The sequence below is a fragment of the Suricata suricatta genome, chromosome 9 (assembly GCF_006229205.1).
Source record: "Suricata suricatta isolate VVHF042 chromosome 9, meerkat_22Aug2017_6uvM2_HiC, whole genome shotgun sequence".
In the NCBI taxonomy this organism is placed as follows: Eukaryota; Metazoa; Chordata; class Mammalia; order Carnivora; family Herpestidae; genus Suricata; species Suricata suricatta.
The window spans coordinates 35,025,818-35,042,719 of record NC_043708.1 but is presented as its reverse complement, the minus strand read 5'-3'; the positions used below and the strand labels follow the sequence as shown (position 1 = coordinate 35,042,719).

Here is a 16,902-nt window from a genome sequence, read left to right as displayed (position 1 = left end):
AGGCCCGACCCCTCTGCGGCCAAGTTCCCCGCCCCACCCGAAGGCTCAATCTGAAACGGCTTCTTCCACCAGCCAATCATTTCCGCTAGCCACTCATCATCCAGTTCCTCCGTCTTTCCGGGACTTTCGGAAGTCCAAATCCTGCTCTTAGCTGCAAAAGTGCCTCTAGCCTTCCGGACTGCGCACGCGCATCGACGGGGTTGGGGGAGAGGGCGGGTTGCGCAGGCGCAGTAGGACGATCTCCAGCGGGGTGGTGGTCGCTAAGCACGTGGGTTGTGAACGCGCCAGTGGAGCTAGTGGCTCTTCAATTTCGGTGGTGTCCATCGTGGGCAGCGGACTAATAAAGGCCATGGCACCGGCGGAAATCCTGAACGGGAAGGTGGTCTCCGCGTAAGCACCTGTCATTGTTGTTAGGGCATGTTGGGATGCAGGCGAGGGCTCTGAGCAGAGTATGCAGGTCCCCATGTTCCCATTTTTTTTGCTGGAGGGACACTTGTAGCGCAAGAGTGAGGCTGGCCGGGGGCGGGGAGGACGTAGTATTGAACTAGTCACACTTGAAGATCGGTCCCCTGCAGTCGAAGAATGGGGCCTTGGGCACCTTCCGCGTTTCTAGAAGGGCTCTCTGGTGGCTGGGCCGGCTGGCTATAGGATTTTGGAACAGATCTCTTAACCCGCCCGACTGTGCTCCTCAAAATGCAGCTGCTGACGGCTCTCTGCCGGGAGAGTGGTTGGGACTGCCTGCAGCACCATAGTCAGAACTCAAATGCAGTTTATCCCCTCACGCTATAATTCAGAGGTGAGACAAATTAATAAGTTAATGAGGTGACAAAACTTGACAAGGGCACAAGACTGATTAGTGACGGATGGACCTCTAATGCCCATCGCTTCTCTCACCACACCTGAGTCATCATATGCTAAGAACCCAGTAAACTACCTTTCCCTTCAATTTCATGCTCCTCTAATACCCTTGTCCCCATCCAGGCCCTAGAGTTACTTTCAAGTTGAGCTCCTGAGTCCCAACACTATTCCGTGTTACATTTAACCTCTGCCTGTTCTACCTGTATAGGAAATGCAAATGCTTAACTAGTAGATATGATTGCCAGACTTACTCCCAAGAAGTACGCCCTTCTGCTTTTTGTCTGGGAGGTAACTAGTGGGAAAATATGATAATAGAAGAGGGAAGGATTACATTATGGGTGACTTTCCTGGAGGTTGATCTTGGGTCCTTTGACTCCGTAGTTATTTGATAACTACTGTAGTTTGCAAGAGGAATTGTCTTGTAAACCTGTCAACTCTGTGAGTAAAAGGTTTTTGAGTGTATTACAGAGTCATTGGTCATGAAAACCATCTTGGGGCAAAATGATTTTTCCCAGAACGTAGAGATGGTGGACAAAGAAGGTGAGATGTACAGTAAATAGTAGTGAATCTTTCACATTGGTAAAGAGGAACTCCAGACTTTGAGACTAGAAATCACAATTCATCTGAGTGCTTTTGAACATGTGCTATGCTAAACTACATTGTTTCTGCTTGACTTTGCATTTTGTTTGCTTACAGTCAAACCTACTCCCTTTACCAGTGGCTTTTTCTGATAAAGTCTTCTTTTTAAAAAGACTGGTTGAAGAGATAATTTAGGCTTGCTTCTTGGCAGGCCACTGAGAATAGGTGCTCATTGGGTACGTTTTTGTTGAGTGGAGAGCAAGTAAGTATGTTCCTTAGCTCCACAAAGGCAAGTACATGCATTGTCTTGTTTATGTCTATTATGTGAAACACCTAGAAACCTTTCACTCCTTAGTAGTTATGTGGCTTTAAACAAATTAGTTAACCTATCTATACCAAAACTTCCTCTGATGTAAAATTCAGATAATATGTAGGCCATTGAGTTGTTAGGAAGATTAAATGAGTTCTTAGCTGAAGGAAATTTAGAATTATCCCTGACACGTAATAAGTGTTCAATACATGTTAACTGTGTTAATGATTAGAAATTAGTTAATGTATACATGGATGATTGATTCATTATCTTTTGGACCATGATAGCTGCCTTGAGATCTATTTCAATGGTTCTCAGTATTAACTCACATCGAAGTCACTGAGGAAGCTTTTGGTCACTATTTCTTTTTATTTAAACATGAATACATATGGGGGGTGCCTAGATGGCTCAGTTGCTTAGGCTTCTGACTCTTGATTTTGGCTCAGATCATGATTTCAAGGTTCTTGAGTTCAAGCTCCTCTTGGAGTCTGTGCTGAGAGGACAGAGCCTGCCTGGGATTCTCTCCCCCTCCCCCAAAATAAAAAATAAACTTTAAACATTAATACGTGCAGTGAGTGTGCCTTTCACAAGTATACAACTCGGTGAATTTTTTGCAACTGAACTTAACTGAATAGCACCCAGATCAAGAAATGGCATTAGCTTGGGGTGCCTGGGTGGCTCAGTCGGTTATGTGGCCGTCAGCTCAGGTCATGATCTCACTGCTCGGGAGTTCAAGCCCCGTGTCAAGTTCTGTGCTAACAGCTCAGAGCCTGGAACCTGCTTCAGATTCTGTTTCCATCTCTCTGCCCCTCTCCTGCTAGCTCCCTGTCTCTTTCTCTGTCTCTCTCTCTCTAATATAAAAATAGAACATAAAAAAATGATATTGGCACCCAAAGAAACTCGCCCTTTTTACCTCCTACAAAGGCAATCATTTTTAAAAAATATTTATTTTTGAGAGGGGAGGAGGGGCAGAGAGAAGGAGACACAGAATCTGAAACAGGCTCCAGGCTCTGAGCTGTCAGCACAGAGCCCGATGTGGGGCTCAAACTCCCGAACCTTGAGATTGTGACCTGAACCGAAGTTGGACACTCAACCAGCTGAGCCACCCAGGTGCCTCAAAGGTAGTCATGATCCTATTTCTTTTTTTTTTTTGTCATGATCCTATTTCTAACACTGTAGATTAATGTTGCCTGTTTTTGAACTTTATGTAAATGGCATTGTACAACATAAAGACTTCTGGGTCTGGTTTCTCTCAGAATGTTCTATGAACATTGTGTTTCTGAGATTATTCCATATTGCATGTAGTTGTAGTTCTTTTACTGTCATTGCTGTATTGTATTCACTCATCCATGGACACTTAGGTTTTTAGTGTTTGGTGATTAGGAATTTTACTGTTCTGAGCATTCTTTTGCATGTCTTTCGATGGAACATAGGCATATTTCTGTTGGTTACATATCTAAGAGTAGAAGTGTAGAGTAGTAGGGCAAATATGTATGATTGATTTTAGTAGAAATTGCCAGTCTTTTCCAAGATACTTTTGCCAATTCAGTCTCATAGAGTACTTTTGAAACATGTCAATGCCTGGTTCCCATACCAGACTGATTCAGTTGGAATCGACTAGCAATACACCACTAGATTCAAATATTCTCTAAATCTTTTAAAAGCTCATTTCTGTGATTCTAATGCGTCTTGAAAGGTGAGAACCACTTATTTAAAACCTTCAGTATAAATCCAGTTCTCATCATTGAAGTATGGCAATGATTTGACTCTTAAGGATCAAAAGTATTTTCTGGAAAAGACTGTTCCGGGTACTGGAGGGATCACTCTACCCAGCCCGCTCAGATCTGGCTGACGTAGCTAAGTTTTTACATTGCCCTGTGGTAGAGCAATCAGTTCATTCCTGCTAGCACAATTCATACAGGAGCATTAAGGCTAAGGTCTCTTTGTACTTACAGGAGATCTTTCTTTTATGTGCTAATAAAATGGTTCAGAGACTGCTGTACCTTGGCACCTTGACCTTCACAGAGAGCTTGGCTCCAGGAGCTTGTAGTACTCACAGTTCTGTGGAGAGAGGGAGCTTGGAAGGGGAGGTGGCCTTCCTGGCTCATGGGGGTCATGCAGTTGCCCGGCAACTTGTACTGAGGCTGCAGCAGGCTTCTGACTTGGGCGCTGGCTCTGGGGGAGTCTGAACACGATTCAGCTTGAATCCCTTAGATTATAGGCCAAGGCTCTGGGCAGGGGGGTCCCACCTGTCCTCTGTTACTGGGTCAGGGACACTCTTGAGGGGAAAGGTAAGTGAACTTCTTAGGTTGCAACCAGGGATCCTTGAGCCCAGGGAAAAGGTCCCTCATTCCTCAAGTTTGCAGATCAGCTTTCTAGGTTGCCAGCAACTTTGGGGTCTCTGCGGATAAATTTGCAAGCCTTCAAGGGCCCTGGGCAATTTCTTCCCTGATACGTAATGTTTGGACTGTAAAATCTCTTCTTGGGGGGAGAAGGGATGGGACAGGCCATGAGTTCTACAGTCAGAATTTCTCTCAAATCCGGTGCACTCGATCCATCCCATCCTGCAGCTGAGGCAATAGTTGAGGCTAGAAAGTGATGCAATTTGGCCAAAGGTTGCTGGGCTGGCTAATGGCAGAGGTTCAGCTGGAACCAGGTCTTGTTCACCCAGCACATGGTGTTTTTCACTCTACCACTTACAACTTTGCTGAAAGGAATTTCGTAAACTAATCTGTGTCTTACTTAACAGCAGTCCCTCATTGCTGTGCTTCCCACTCTGCTGAGAAGACCATCCTTGACTTTTGTCTACTTTTATTATTGTTTATTTTATCATTTATTTATTTTGTTATTATTATTTATTGTTTTATTATCCCTTGGCTTCCTGGAAGCCAAGACTAGACAGAGTTCATCATTTCCAGATTCCATGTCTGCCTGTTCTGCCCTGTGGGGAGTCTGGATGTAGTTGCCAAATTCTCTCCGTTTGGGAGGAACACCCCATTTCTCCCTTAAGAGGAATTCCAAGATTGCAGCCCAAGTTTGACAGTTGGGAGCGATCTGAGGGTCAGAGATAAGTGTGTGGCATTTTTGGATATTTATTCATATATTCAGCAGATATCTATGTGCCTCCTGTACGTATGCAAACACTCTTCAGAGGGCCTAGAGACTGACAGTGAACAAAATAGCACAAATCCTTGTTTCTGGAGTTTGCGTACTGATGCGTAGAAATGCACAACAAAACAGGTACAGAGGGTGAGGTGGTGAGAAGTGTCTAAGGGGAAAACCAGAGCAAGGGACAGAGATTTCTGACACTTGGGGGGACTGTAATTTTAAATACGGAAATTAAACTCATACTATTGTAAAAGTGACTTTGGAGCAAATATTTGAAGGCTGTGGGGCCATGAGCCTACTGATGTTATGGGGAAGAGGGTTCCTGGCCAAAAGCAGGCCTGTGCCATGGACCTTTGACCTCATTGGTTATTAAATGACGGCCTTCCGATCAGCAGTGGTGGCCCCAGAGAAGCTGACTAAGCAGAGCTGGGTGAAGTTCACTGTCTTTGGCCGTACCCCACCACCCTGGCTTAAAAGAGGTCTTTAAAGAGACAAAGGGGTGGAAATTAGATGGAAGAACCACCCTGATATGTGTGGTGCCTAAATGGGGTGTCTCTTGAACAGATGGGGCCCCTAAATGTGGGGAAGCCAGTAGGGGTGCAGGAGGGGGAAAAGGTGGAAGCCAGTGGGGGTGCAGGAGGGAAGAAATTCACCTGAGGCAGAACAAAGGGTTTATAGAATCCGCTGCAGGGAGAGGAGAGGCTGTCTGCAATGGAGGCTATGGGAGAGGGCAGCTTTTCAGGAGGGAAAGCGACAGGTTTCGGTAACATGGAATTTTCCTTTTTTTGGTAACTGCTTGGTTGTGAGTAGCCCATTGCCTGTGGAGATTTCAGGGTGGGTCACCTAACGGGCCTGACTGTATTCAGCCAGGCGGTCCCTGTGGCCCTTTCTGCATTCCTTTGCTCAAGCCTGCTTGCCTAAAAGTGGCCTCCACAATTTGTTTTTTAGGCTAGAAATTAACAGTTCTTACCTATGTGTGCTTTTCAAAGTGGGACTTGCTGGGTGTTGTGTGATTTGTTTCGTATTTCCTTCCTTTTTGTTTGAGGTACTTGAGCCCACTCCCTCCAGAGGTGGTATTTATCTTGGTCAGGTCTCCTTTCTGGAAAGACTGGTTGTGAAGAGACAGGCAGCTTGCTACCTGTCAGGCATGAGGGAAGGTGCTCTTAGTTCTTTCTGGGTTGAGCAAAGCCAGTTGGATAAGTTGGTATGCTGCCTCTGGGGAGCACTGGGTAACTTGGTTTACCTCTTTGTGCCTTAGTTTTCTCATCTGTATGTTGGGGTAGTAATGGCATGTAATTCATAAGGTTGTTGAAATTAAATGAGTCATTCATTACTTGCAAAGCATTCAGAGCAGTCCCTGGCACATAGTAGGTTTTAATGAATTGGTGCTTAATAATACCTGTTGAATAAATAAGTGGTGTTTGTGTTTATCCAAGGTGTGTCTTTGGTAGCTGGCTTATAACCTTGAGCCTTCAAATTAGAATTTATCCTACTGATCAAATATAAAAATGGAACCATGCTATACATTTAGCTCCAGGGCTAGAAGAACTATTTTTTGTGAAAAAGACTTCCCTGTAATGAGATCCGGGGTATAGGCCTTTCAGAAGTTACATGGGACATTGAAGGCCCAAGCTGGCTGGACCCTGGGAGCCTTGCAGGGCAGTGGGGCCTTCTGTGAGGTTGTAAAGAGGCCACCCAGCCAGGCTACTGGAGTGTTGTTATAACTGGACCCTGGCAGAGCCTGGAGCGGGCAGCCAACTACTGTGGCCGTGGCACCAGTGGAAATCCTGAGCATGTGGACCAAGAATAAGTGTCCATCCTCATCCATCCAGAAGGGTGGCGTCAGGCAGTTTGGGATTTGGACAGTGAGACTTTGAGCAGGGGTGGGTGGTCCCTTGTGTACCCCCATTTGCACTGGGAATCCTCAGGAAGGAGGACTATCAGGCTAGCCTAGCTCAGAGGAGGGTCCTTGGAGCAGAGGGAAAAGGTGCCCCCTCCTTCCATTGACCCTGGTAGGGGCTGAGCAGAATAGAAAGGCAAAAGCAAGTTAGTCAGCCTCGCTTTCCTCTGCTTTCCTTTTCTGTACTGTGGGGATGGCCATGGCACTTATTTATACCCTGGGGTTGCAAAGAGCATTACCAGGGTATATAATGTAAGGCTCTCAGAACAAGCCCATGAGCTACTGTGGTTATGACCGTACCCACTGCCGTCTGATCCGTAGTGTTGATAGCTCCCAGCACCCCTGCACAATGTGGTTTGCTCCCCTTGATACTTTCCTGTACGGTGTCTCCTGGCACCCTGTACCTCCATGAGCTTGAAAGAGTGGGTGGCCGATGGTGCCACAGTCGGGATTCCTCAGCCACCCCGGCCGGCTACCTCCGCCTCCGTTTTGCAGTTTCTGAAACTTTAATCAGAATGACTAACTTGACCAAGACAAGGCTGGGGGGAAAAAAGAGTTACAAGGCTGGTGGCAGGAACTCCACAGTGTATTTTTCTTCCTAGCCAAGGGTTTGTTACTTGCTTGCTAAAAGGAATTGCAAATCTGTATCCTCCTGTTAGGAGGTGAACGGACAAATTCAAACTGCTTTTCTTCCGAAAGTCATTTTCAAGGTTGGAGACAAGTCAAACCGTCTTGCTCTGTTAGCGAAGTTTTTTCTTTTCACCCTTGATGAAAAGTTCTTCCCCTGGAGCCTGGGCAGGAGAGGTACAGCTTTGTGTTGCTGGTGTTTGAGGAGTATCAGGAAAGAGAGAGTATTTCTGTAAAAAGTTTTGCCAGAGCCTAAAAAGAATTTATCTTCAGTGACTTAACGTGATAAATGAGCTTTCCATTTTGGTGCCCAAGTACTAGTCCCTGTAAGCAGCCTTTTAAAAATTTACTTATTTATTTGTAATTTACTTAAAACAATTTTTTATGCTTATTTATATTGAAAGGGTGGAGAGAGAGACAGAGACAGAATCTGAAGCAGGCCCCAGACTCTGACCTGTCAGCGAGCACAGAGCCTGATGTGGGGCTCGAACTCAGGAGCCATGAGATCGTCAGCCACTCAACTGACCGAGCCACCCAGGCGCCCCAGGCAGCCTTTATATGTAAGCCCTTTTTACCCAGGAGTTTCCTTTAGCTTTCTCTACAAGCAGAAAGCTCACGTCTTTGAGAGGCTTTTCTCACACCTTCTTTCCACATTCTCCTTGGATGATGAGCCAGAAAGCTCCTGGGACTCGGGCTCATAATCTGCTCCGACGGCCAGATCTGTGGTTCATGGTGAGACCAACTCTGAGGGTTGGGCTCTTGCTTACAGACCCTCATATGTGGGGCCATCCCCTGGTGCCTCGTAACTCTTGCTACCAACCGACAGTTACAAAATGGTGGCCTAGAGGCCTGATGTCGTTATACACTTTGCTGGGCTTACAGAGTTATTTTTAAACATTGGATTGCTTTCCAACACAGTTATGTGTATAATTCTACCCCAAAATCTGGAAGCCTGACTTTTTGAAAGGAAATGGAAAGTTTAGCAATGCTGTGCTCTCTATGCTTAATGTCACCAGTTTGTTGGCTCAGATTAGAAGCTTCCCCCTCTCCCCTGTGAGGGGGCAGGGAGGTAGGACCACACTGTTCAGGAATCCTACCACACTTGTTTGTGTCCACCTGGACTTGACAGTGTTTTTCCACCTTGTGACCGTTTTCTAATACACTTTTTCCCCCTCTCTCTCTAATGCACTTTTAACCCACTTTAAAAAAAATTTTTTTTAATATTTATTTAATTTTTGAGAGAAAGTAACAGACCAGGATTGGGGGAGGAGCAGAGAGAGACACACACAGAATCTGAAGCAGGCTCCAGGCTCCAAGCTGCCAGCACAGAGCCCGACACGGGGCTTGAACCCACGAACCTTGAGATCATGACCTGAGCCGAAGTCGGCAGCCCAACCGACTGAGCCACTCAGGCGCCCCATTAACCCACTTTTAATTTTTTTTGTTTTTATTTATTTTTGATACTGAGAGAGACAGAGCATGAGAGGGGGAGGGGCAGAGAGAGAAGGAGACACAGAACTGGAAGCAGGCTCCAGCCTCTGAGCTAGCTGTCAGCACAGAGCCCGATGCGGGGCTCGAACCCACGACCGTGAGATCTGACCTGAGCCGAAGCTGGAGGCTCAACCGACTGAGCCACCCAGGCGCCCCAACCCACTTTTGAAGTCATACATTTTATACAGCTTTTCTTGATCAATTCAACCCGGTTTCCCAGCTCCATTTGTTTCCTCTAGATTAGTGGGTCTCAAACGGGGCCAGTTTTCCCCTTTCCTCCACCCCAATGCACATCTGGTCAGGGCACACTTGGATGTGTCTAGAGACATTTTTGGTTGTCGTATGGGGAGTTGTCATCTATGCTAGTGGCATCAAGGGGCAGAAGCCAGGGAGGCTCCTGAGCACCCTGCATTGCAGAGGAGCCTCTAGGACGATTGAGTGTCTGGCCCAAATGTCAGTAGTGCAGAGATTGATAAGCCCTGATCTAGAAACTTAAGGAAAGTAGTGATTTTATCTTTGTGTATGTGGATTAATGATGACTTGTATACTCACTGAGAAGGAGAAGATTCATTAGGATTTTATACCATTTAGCTATTTTCATGTCATGAATATCAGGCAATTTACCTTTCTTAGGTCTTTGAGCAAATTGGATAGAAGAATTTTACATTAGGTGCACCTGGGTGGCTCAATTGGTTAAGTGTCTGACTTCTGCTTAGGTCATGATCTCACAGCTTATGAATTCAAGCCCCGCATCAGGGTCTGTGCTGACAGCTCAGAGCCTGGAGCTGCTTTGGATTCTGTGACTCCCCCTCTCTCTGCCCATCCCTCACTTACTCTCTCTTTCTCTCAAAAATAATAATAAAACATTTTTAAAAAGAAGAATTTTACATTATAAATTTTTGTTAGAGCATAAAATAGATTCACAGTAAGCTTTCAAAGATATATTTGAGATATCTGTCAAGTTTAGTATATATTTGTGTTAATTACAATATTTCTTATGTATATTTTATTCAAAATAATGAAGGAAAAGTACTGATATTAGTTGATCTGTATTAGTTGATATAATGTAGCTGTTGCAGTTATACCATGTATCAGTGAAAACAATAAGGTGTTTTTTTAAATGTTATTTTTTTATTTTGAGAGAGAGAGAATGAGAATCCCAAGCAGACTCCACATTTAGCATGGAGCCTAGCACAGGGCTCAATCTCATGACCCCAAAATCATGACCTGAGCAGCTACGAGAGTCTGAGCCACCCCAGGGGGACCCCTCCACCCTGCCCTTTTTTTTTTTTTTTAAATGTTTGAAAACAATCAGTTCTAGCAAGGTCATTTAGTCTTTTAATTTAACTTAACTAGGAATTTGAAATATATGTATTTCTTGGAACACTAGATGGCCTCACAATCACAACTGTTTTTACAAGAAACTACGTGTTAGTTTGTTTTTAATTAGAAGTATTTTTTTTCCAGCAGTGTAACATTGTATTGGACAAATGAAGTAAAACAACAAATGAACAACATGAAAACAATGCAAATAGAGTATGTGTGTTGTTTTGCACTGTTAAAATCTTGCAACAATAATCTACTCCTTAAGGGTGGGGCAAAAGAAATTTGTATCCTTTAGAAAAGCCCTATGTAGTGAATGAAGATGAATGTCCTTCCTTTTTCTCTGATCAGTTACTAGAGGTATATTCTATGCACCTTTGAGAATCATTTGAGAATTACTCTAAGTTTGTGCTGTATTTCAGTGTTTGCTAACTGAGACAGCTTTATTTTCATCATGTAGATTTCTTAGCCCGGTGGTTAAATACCCTTTACTGCCTCCTTTTTCTACCTGTAGCTTCTGTTGAAATGGCTCAGTTGGGTTATATTTTAGCAGTGGTTTTTTTCTCAGTCATTAAATGTCCAAAATTTGAAAATGAGCCATCATTTTATATCATAAAGAGTGAGTTTTGGGGCACCTGGGTGGCTTAGTCGGTTTAGCATCCGGCTTCGGCTCAGGTCATGATCCCATGGTTCATGGGTTCGAGCCCCACTTTGGGCTCTGTGCTGACAGCTAGCTCAGAGCCTGGAGCCTGCTTCAGATTCAGTGTCTCCCTCTCTCTCTGACCCTCCCCTGCTCGTGGTGCCTCTTTCTGTCTCAAAAATAAATAAAAAGAATTAAAAAAAAAAAGAATGAGTTTTAATTTGTAGTGGACTTTGCCAGGAATAATTGTGTAAGACTGGGCAAAAGAAATCTGGGTGACAATTTAGGGGTATCATCTGAGACTCTCTGGGGGTAGTGTGATTCTATAGGGACATACACCTTTGACTTTTATTGATTAACAACTGTATGTGGCAGATGTTAAGTTGGAGAAAACTAATAGAAATGCACATGACTCTTGTCTATACATATTTAAACACATCTTGACAGGTTAAAATATAAATGATTAAAAAAATTTTTTTGAATGTTTATTTTTGAGAGAGACAAGCACAAGAAGTGGAGGGACAGAAAGAGAAGGAGACACAGATTCCAGAGCAGGCTCCTGGGGCCTGAGCTGTCAGCACAGAGCCCGATGTGGGGCTGGAACCCAGGAACTGCAAGATCATGACCTGAGCCAAGTCAACTGCTTAACCAACTGAGCCACCCAGGTGTCCTGAAACATAAATTTCTACCTTGACTTTCACCCTTCAGACAAAAAGATAACCCCAAACGTTGCATTTTATTGGCCAATAGCAATGCTTCTCAACTTTGGGTACTATTAACATTTGGGCTAGATAATTGTTTGCATTGCATTGTAGGATATTTAGTTGCATCCCTTGCCTTTACCCACTAGATGCCAGTAGCAACTTAGTTAAAGCTGCATCTGTGTCTGTATCTAATTGGCTACGCTTAATTTACTAGTATCAGTCCAACAGAACCAGAGACTTTAATGGTTTGCCGCTACTTTGTCTTACCACATTCACCTGCACTCTAGTACTGATTTCTCCTACACGGAAATTAAGATGTATCTTCCCTTAGGTTCTAGAGAATGTTCATGCAGGAGGATGAGACTCTGGCATGTGGAGGTCTCCTATCCAGGCATCAGGGATGTTCTCCAAGTGTCTATTTCTGCCTCACTTTGCCCTGAATCTTTACCAGGAGTGTAACTTATGGGCCATGGCTGGAAATCAAGGCATCTGCGACTCGAGGTTTCTGTTGATTTAGGAGGTGTCAGTGTTTCAGAAGATGTTCTGTGATACAGCATTTTAGCTTTCTGGAAGTAATGAACTATGAAAACTAAAGAGTTTCCTACCATGTAACTCCTCATACTCTCTGACCCTAAAATAAAGATAGATGAGGGAGGGAGTGTTAACTTTTCTCTCCATGTCTTTTACAGTTTCCCAAGGTTGACACTTGGCGTTTGTTATTCTGCTCTTCATTCCAGAGTTCCTCAGTTAGTGACCAGCTCCGAAACAAGGCAGAGGAAACTGTATAAGGGACCATGGAGACCTAATTACATCTTTTTTCTTAAAATTTTTAATGTTTATTTATTTTAGAGAGAAAGAAACCACGTGTGAGCAGGGGAGGGGCAGAGAGAGAGGGGAACATAGAATCTGAAGCAGGCTGCAGGCCCTGAGCTGTCAGCACAGAGCCTGATGCGGGCTTGAACTCAGAAACTGTGAGATCATGACCTGATCTGAAGTTGGACGCTCAACTGACTGAGCCACCCAGATGCCCCACACTGCCTTAAAAAAATTTTTTTTTAAATTAAAACAATTTAAATATTTATTATTTATTGGGGGGCACAATGAGTGAGGGGCAGGGAGAGGGGGAGAGGGAGACAGAGGGAGAGAGGGGGGGGAGGGAGAGAGAGGGAGAGGGGGAGAGGGAGGGAGGGAGAGAGAGAGAGAGATGGGACTCACCCGAAGCGGGGCTTGTGCTCACAAACCGTGAGACAGTGACCTGAGCCAAAGTCAGATGCTTAATAACTGAACTACCCAGGCACCCAATTTTTTTAAAATTATAGCCATCTTGATTTTTTTTCCTCCTCACTAGAACAGAAAAGTTTCTGCCTGTTGCTTTAGTGTTCTGGTCTGTCTAATTCTTGCTGATTGTGGTTTATGTGCATTTTTAAATGTCTCCTTGCTATTCTGATCATGTCTCACAAAGAGACCTAAATGTTAGCTTTTTAAACAAGTCTTTCTACTTGGAAGAATATCCCTGCAAAAACAATCCTGCTTCTTAGAGAAAAGCTTAAGGGAGTCACTGTAACTGATCTCAGTCTATGATCTTTTTTAGAAAAACAACATTGCACACTTAGATCCCTTTAAATTATAGCATAGAAAATACAGAACATTTTGTTCTTTGCTCTTGACGTACTGGGCTGAAATATTGCCATCTCTACCATCTTGTATACCACCTCATAGTACTGGCTTCTCATAGCTTGCTCCCTGCTGGGTAAAGATATTTTTAGTTGTCCCTAGACTCCCTTCATCAGGTGTCAGATGGTCATCATTCTAGGATCCTTAACAGATTTGGGAAATAAGTTCACAGTATCATATGAGATCTGCTCTGTGCCTTAAAATATTTGTAGTTGTCAATCTTTCCAGCTCTATTACACACCCCCCGACCCCCCAACACACACACCTCAGAGCCGTCAGTAGTCCTGGCATTTCTCTGTGCTTCATGTTAACGTATCTAAGACCCAGCCACTTTTTGCCGGCACACTGTTGGTGCCATAGTCCAAGACACCATCACCTCTGGCCTGGGTTTTTGCAGTCTGAATAACCTCTTGCTTGTGTCCCCAATTCTCACCATTCTCCCTTTAGTCTGTTCCCAGTTCAGCAGCCAGAAGTAATTGTTTAGAAATGCTAAGTCCTATTATATCAGCGCTGTTCCAAGCCCTCTAACTGCTTCCCATTACATTCCGAATAAAAGACAGGCCACCCAGTCAACCTGATCTGGTTACTGCTTTCTGCTTGGACCCCCATTTACCCACTCAGGACCTTTGCACTTGCTGCTCTTTCAGCTAATTGGCTCTTCTACATCTATGAACGGGAATAGGAAAGCCTCTCCTCCCTTGGCTGCCTCATAACATCATTGAGAATCTCGGACAAAGGTTTCCCCCCGCTATCTGAAAGTGCAGCATTCCTGTGAAACCTTTTATAAGCCAAAGTAGCACAAAGTGAAGAAGCAGTTTTGGAAAGTTGTTTGAGCCCAGACCCAAAAAATAACCTCTCTTAGGCTTCTCTGACACCTGAGGACGCATTTTGCTAACAGATGCACAAAATATATTGAGATAAAGTCCAGACACTCATGCGGTTACAGCGGCCTGATGCTGAGTTCCCCGGGAAGGAGCTGGAAGTACCTCTCTGCATGGGCTTGCTGCAAAACAAACACTGGCTGCTATTTTTGTTTCTGTTTTTTGTGGGGTTTGAGGGATTTTGTTTTGTTTTTTGTTTTTTGGCTTTTTTTCATGAAAGCAAAAATTCTCCGGATTCCTTCGGGCTAGTGAAAACAGGTATTCATGGAGGTCTTTCTAAAAAACCAAAGTGGTGAAGCCTGAACTTGTGAAAAACAGGGAATCTATTTAGACTTGTCCTTTGAAACTTTGAGAGTTTTAACAAACTTCCTCAAGATTTGAATTGTAAATGACGTCTTTTTGACTAATTAGGCTAGTTTATTTGATATGTTAAATTACTTGGAAAGAACTGTCAAACAAATAATGATAAACCTTGGGGTGTATTGCTTAGGTAAATGCTACAACTGTTCAAATACATATATGAAATTCCTGAAGTTTTAATATATTTTGATAATAAGGTCATCACTTGATATTCTGATTATTGAAGAGTGCTGTGACACAGAAATAACTGAATTTTCTCGTCAACTGCATTACAGTCTTCTGTCATTTGCAAGATGAGTTTCGTCTTCAAGGAGATTCATAAAAAGAACTTTTTAAAAGATACAAATACAGGTTTTTGATATCTTTAAAATCATAAAAATGAAATGGGCAAGAATTTCTAGAACTGAAAGGCTGCATTCAAACTGAACAAAAGATTAGTAACATGACAATAAATGAACTGAAAAAAAAGAAAGAAAAGCAGAGAATCCCTGTATCAAACTGTTTCCCTAGTGTTTCCTGTTACTGTCTTACATTGTGCCTGGAGATGGTCCCCCACTCCAGTGAGATTTGTTTGGGTTGGGGGGGGCCTAAGGAGATCGTGTAGGGACCTGTGCCTAGGCCTTTGTGTTAACGGACCGGGTGGAGGGAAGGGAGGGGACCGGAGGGAGCTGAGTAAGCCAGCCCTGCGTCTAGTTGCCATGCAGGGGAGGCAGCCACGGCTAGGCCTGCTGGGGAGTTTCAGGTCCAGCCCGTGGAAACGCGACATGTTTCCTGTTCTCTTGTGTTGGAGCAGAACTGTGATCTCCCTTCAGGTCAGATCCCAGTGACAGAAAAACCCAACGGTCTGTTCATTCTTTTGAACTATATTATTGTATGGGATAATCAATACAAATCATTTTTTAAAATAAGGTCACTAGCTAAAAATGATGAGGGAGCGAGGGGCAAGCTGAGGGCAAAGGGCAGGCTAACAGCAACGCCCACCCCCACCCTCACTCCCACCAGTGGGACATGTATGATAGTCCATGCTCCCAAGCTACCCCCCCCCAAAAAAAAAGGGAAAGAACAAAAAACAAATGGTTAAACTGATAAGAGTCTCAACCAGTTTACCAGATAAGGGCAATCCCATTATAGCCTAAAATCCAGGAACTCCCCGACTGTCTTAAAGTTAATACCTTTCCAGAGGGAAAAACCACCTTAGCTTGACAATAGCCAGGCCTCTAGTAAGTCTTTAGCATTTAAAAGTCTCTCTGGAAATTCCCTCTTGACTTTATCTCCCCCCACCCCAATACAAAACGGTCACCACCACCCCCCACAGTTACTGTGCAGCTTTTTTTGCCCATGGGTCCTGTCCCCAGGCTTTAAAAAAATTTTTTTTAATGTTTTATTTATTTTTGATACAGAGACAGACAGAGCATGAGAGGAGGAGGGGCAGAGAGAGAAGGAGACAGAGAACTGGAAGCAGGCTCCAGGCTCTGAGCTAGCTGTCAGCACAGAGCCTGACAGGGCTCGAACCCACGAACATGAGATCTGACCTGAGCCGAAGCTGGAGGCTTAACCAACTGACCACCCAGGCGCCCCCCCATGCTTTAATAAAATCACCTTTTTGCTCCAAAGATGGCTTCAAGAATTCTTTCTTGACTCCCCACGAGCCCCCGCATCACCTCAAAACTTCATCAGAAATATAATTTTGAAGTCTTAAGTATGACTTCTTATTAAATTATTCAACATTCTTACCGTTGACAAGGCTAATCCAAATATTTCTTGTGACACCTGTGCCTATTTATGTCCATTGTTTATAAGCGTGGAGGACTGGAGCAGGGAGTAACCAGAAAGAGGGAAGAAATGTTTGTAATGTCCATATGTATTTCATATGGCAAATGTGGTTGAGATGAAGAATGGCAAATGATGTCATTTAATGTGCTTGATGTCTTGTATTGTTGAGAAGTTGTATGTTGGTAAATTTATTTGTTCTTTGTTTCATGAAAGGTTATACTTTTTTTTAATGTTTGTTTATTTTGAGAGACAGAGCGTGAGTTAGGGAGGCACAGAGAAAGAGGGAGACACAGAACCCAAAGCAGGCTCCAGGCTCTGAGCTGTCAGCACAGAACCCAATATGAGGCTCGATCTTACATGAGATCATGACCTGAGCCAAACCTACTGAGCTTAACCTACAGAGCTATCCAGGCGCCCTGAGAGGTTATACTTTTAACCTGTGTTAAATTATTCTGCAAGGAAAGTTCTTTTGTGAATTGGAATATAATTTATAAATTCATATTGACTTTGGAGTCGGATTCACTGATTATCATTCAGCCTTATGTGGGTACCCTCTGATCATCTTACCAGGAAAAGTTGAACAGGTGTGAGCTCTAGGTCTTTCCTGCAGAAGTTTTTCATATAGCACCTGGAGAGGGGGAATGCTGGAAAATATGAGCATTAACAGCCTTCCA

The 16,902-nt window shown here is 43.9% G+C and overlaps 1 protein-coding gene across 1 annotated transcript in view; it reads left to right on the top strand.

The window, feature by feature from the left end:
• The first annotated feature begins 210 nt into the window (after positions 1-210).
• The window catches only part of MTHFD1 (methylenetetrahydrofolate dehydrogenase, cyclohydrolase and formyltetrahydrofolate synthetase 1), a 61,900-nt gene continuing 45,208 nt past the window's right edge, over positions 211-16,902 (top strand). Inside the window, exon 1 of the mRNA XM_029951686.1 lies at positions 211-390. Within this exon, the coding sequence (XP_029807546.1) occupies positions 350-390 (41 nt within the window). The 5' untranslated portion in view covers positions 211-349. The remainder of the gene's footprint in view (positions 391-16,902) is intronic.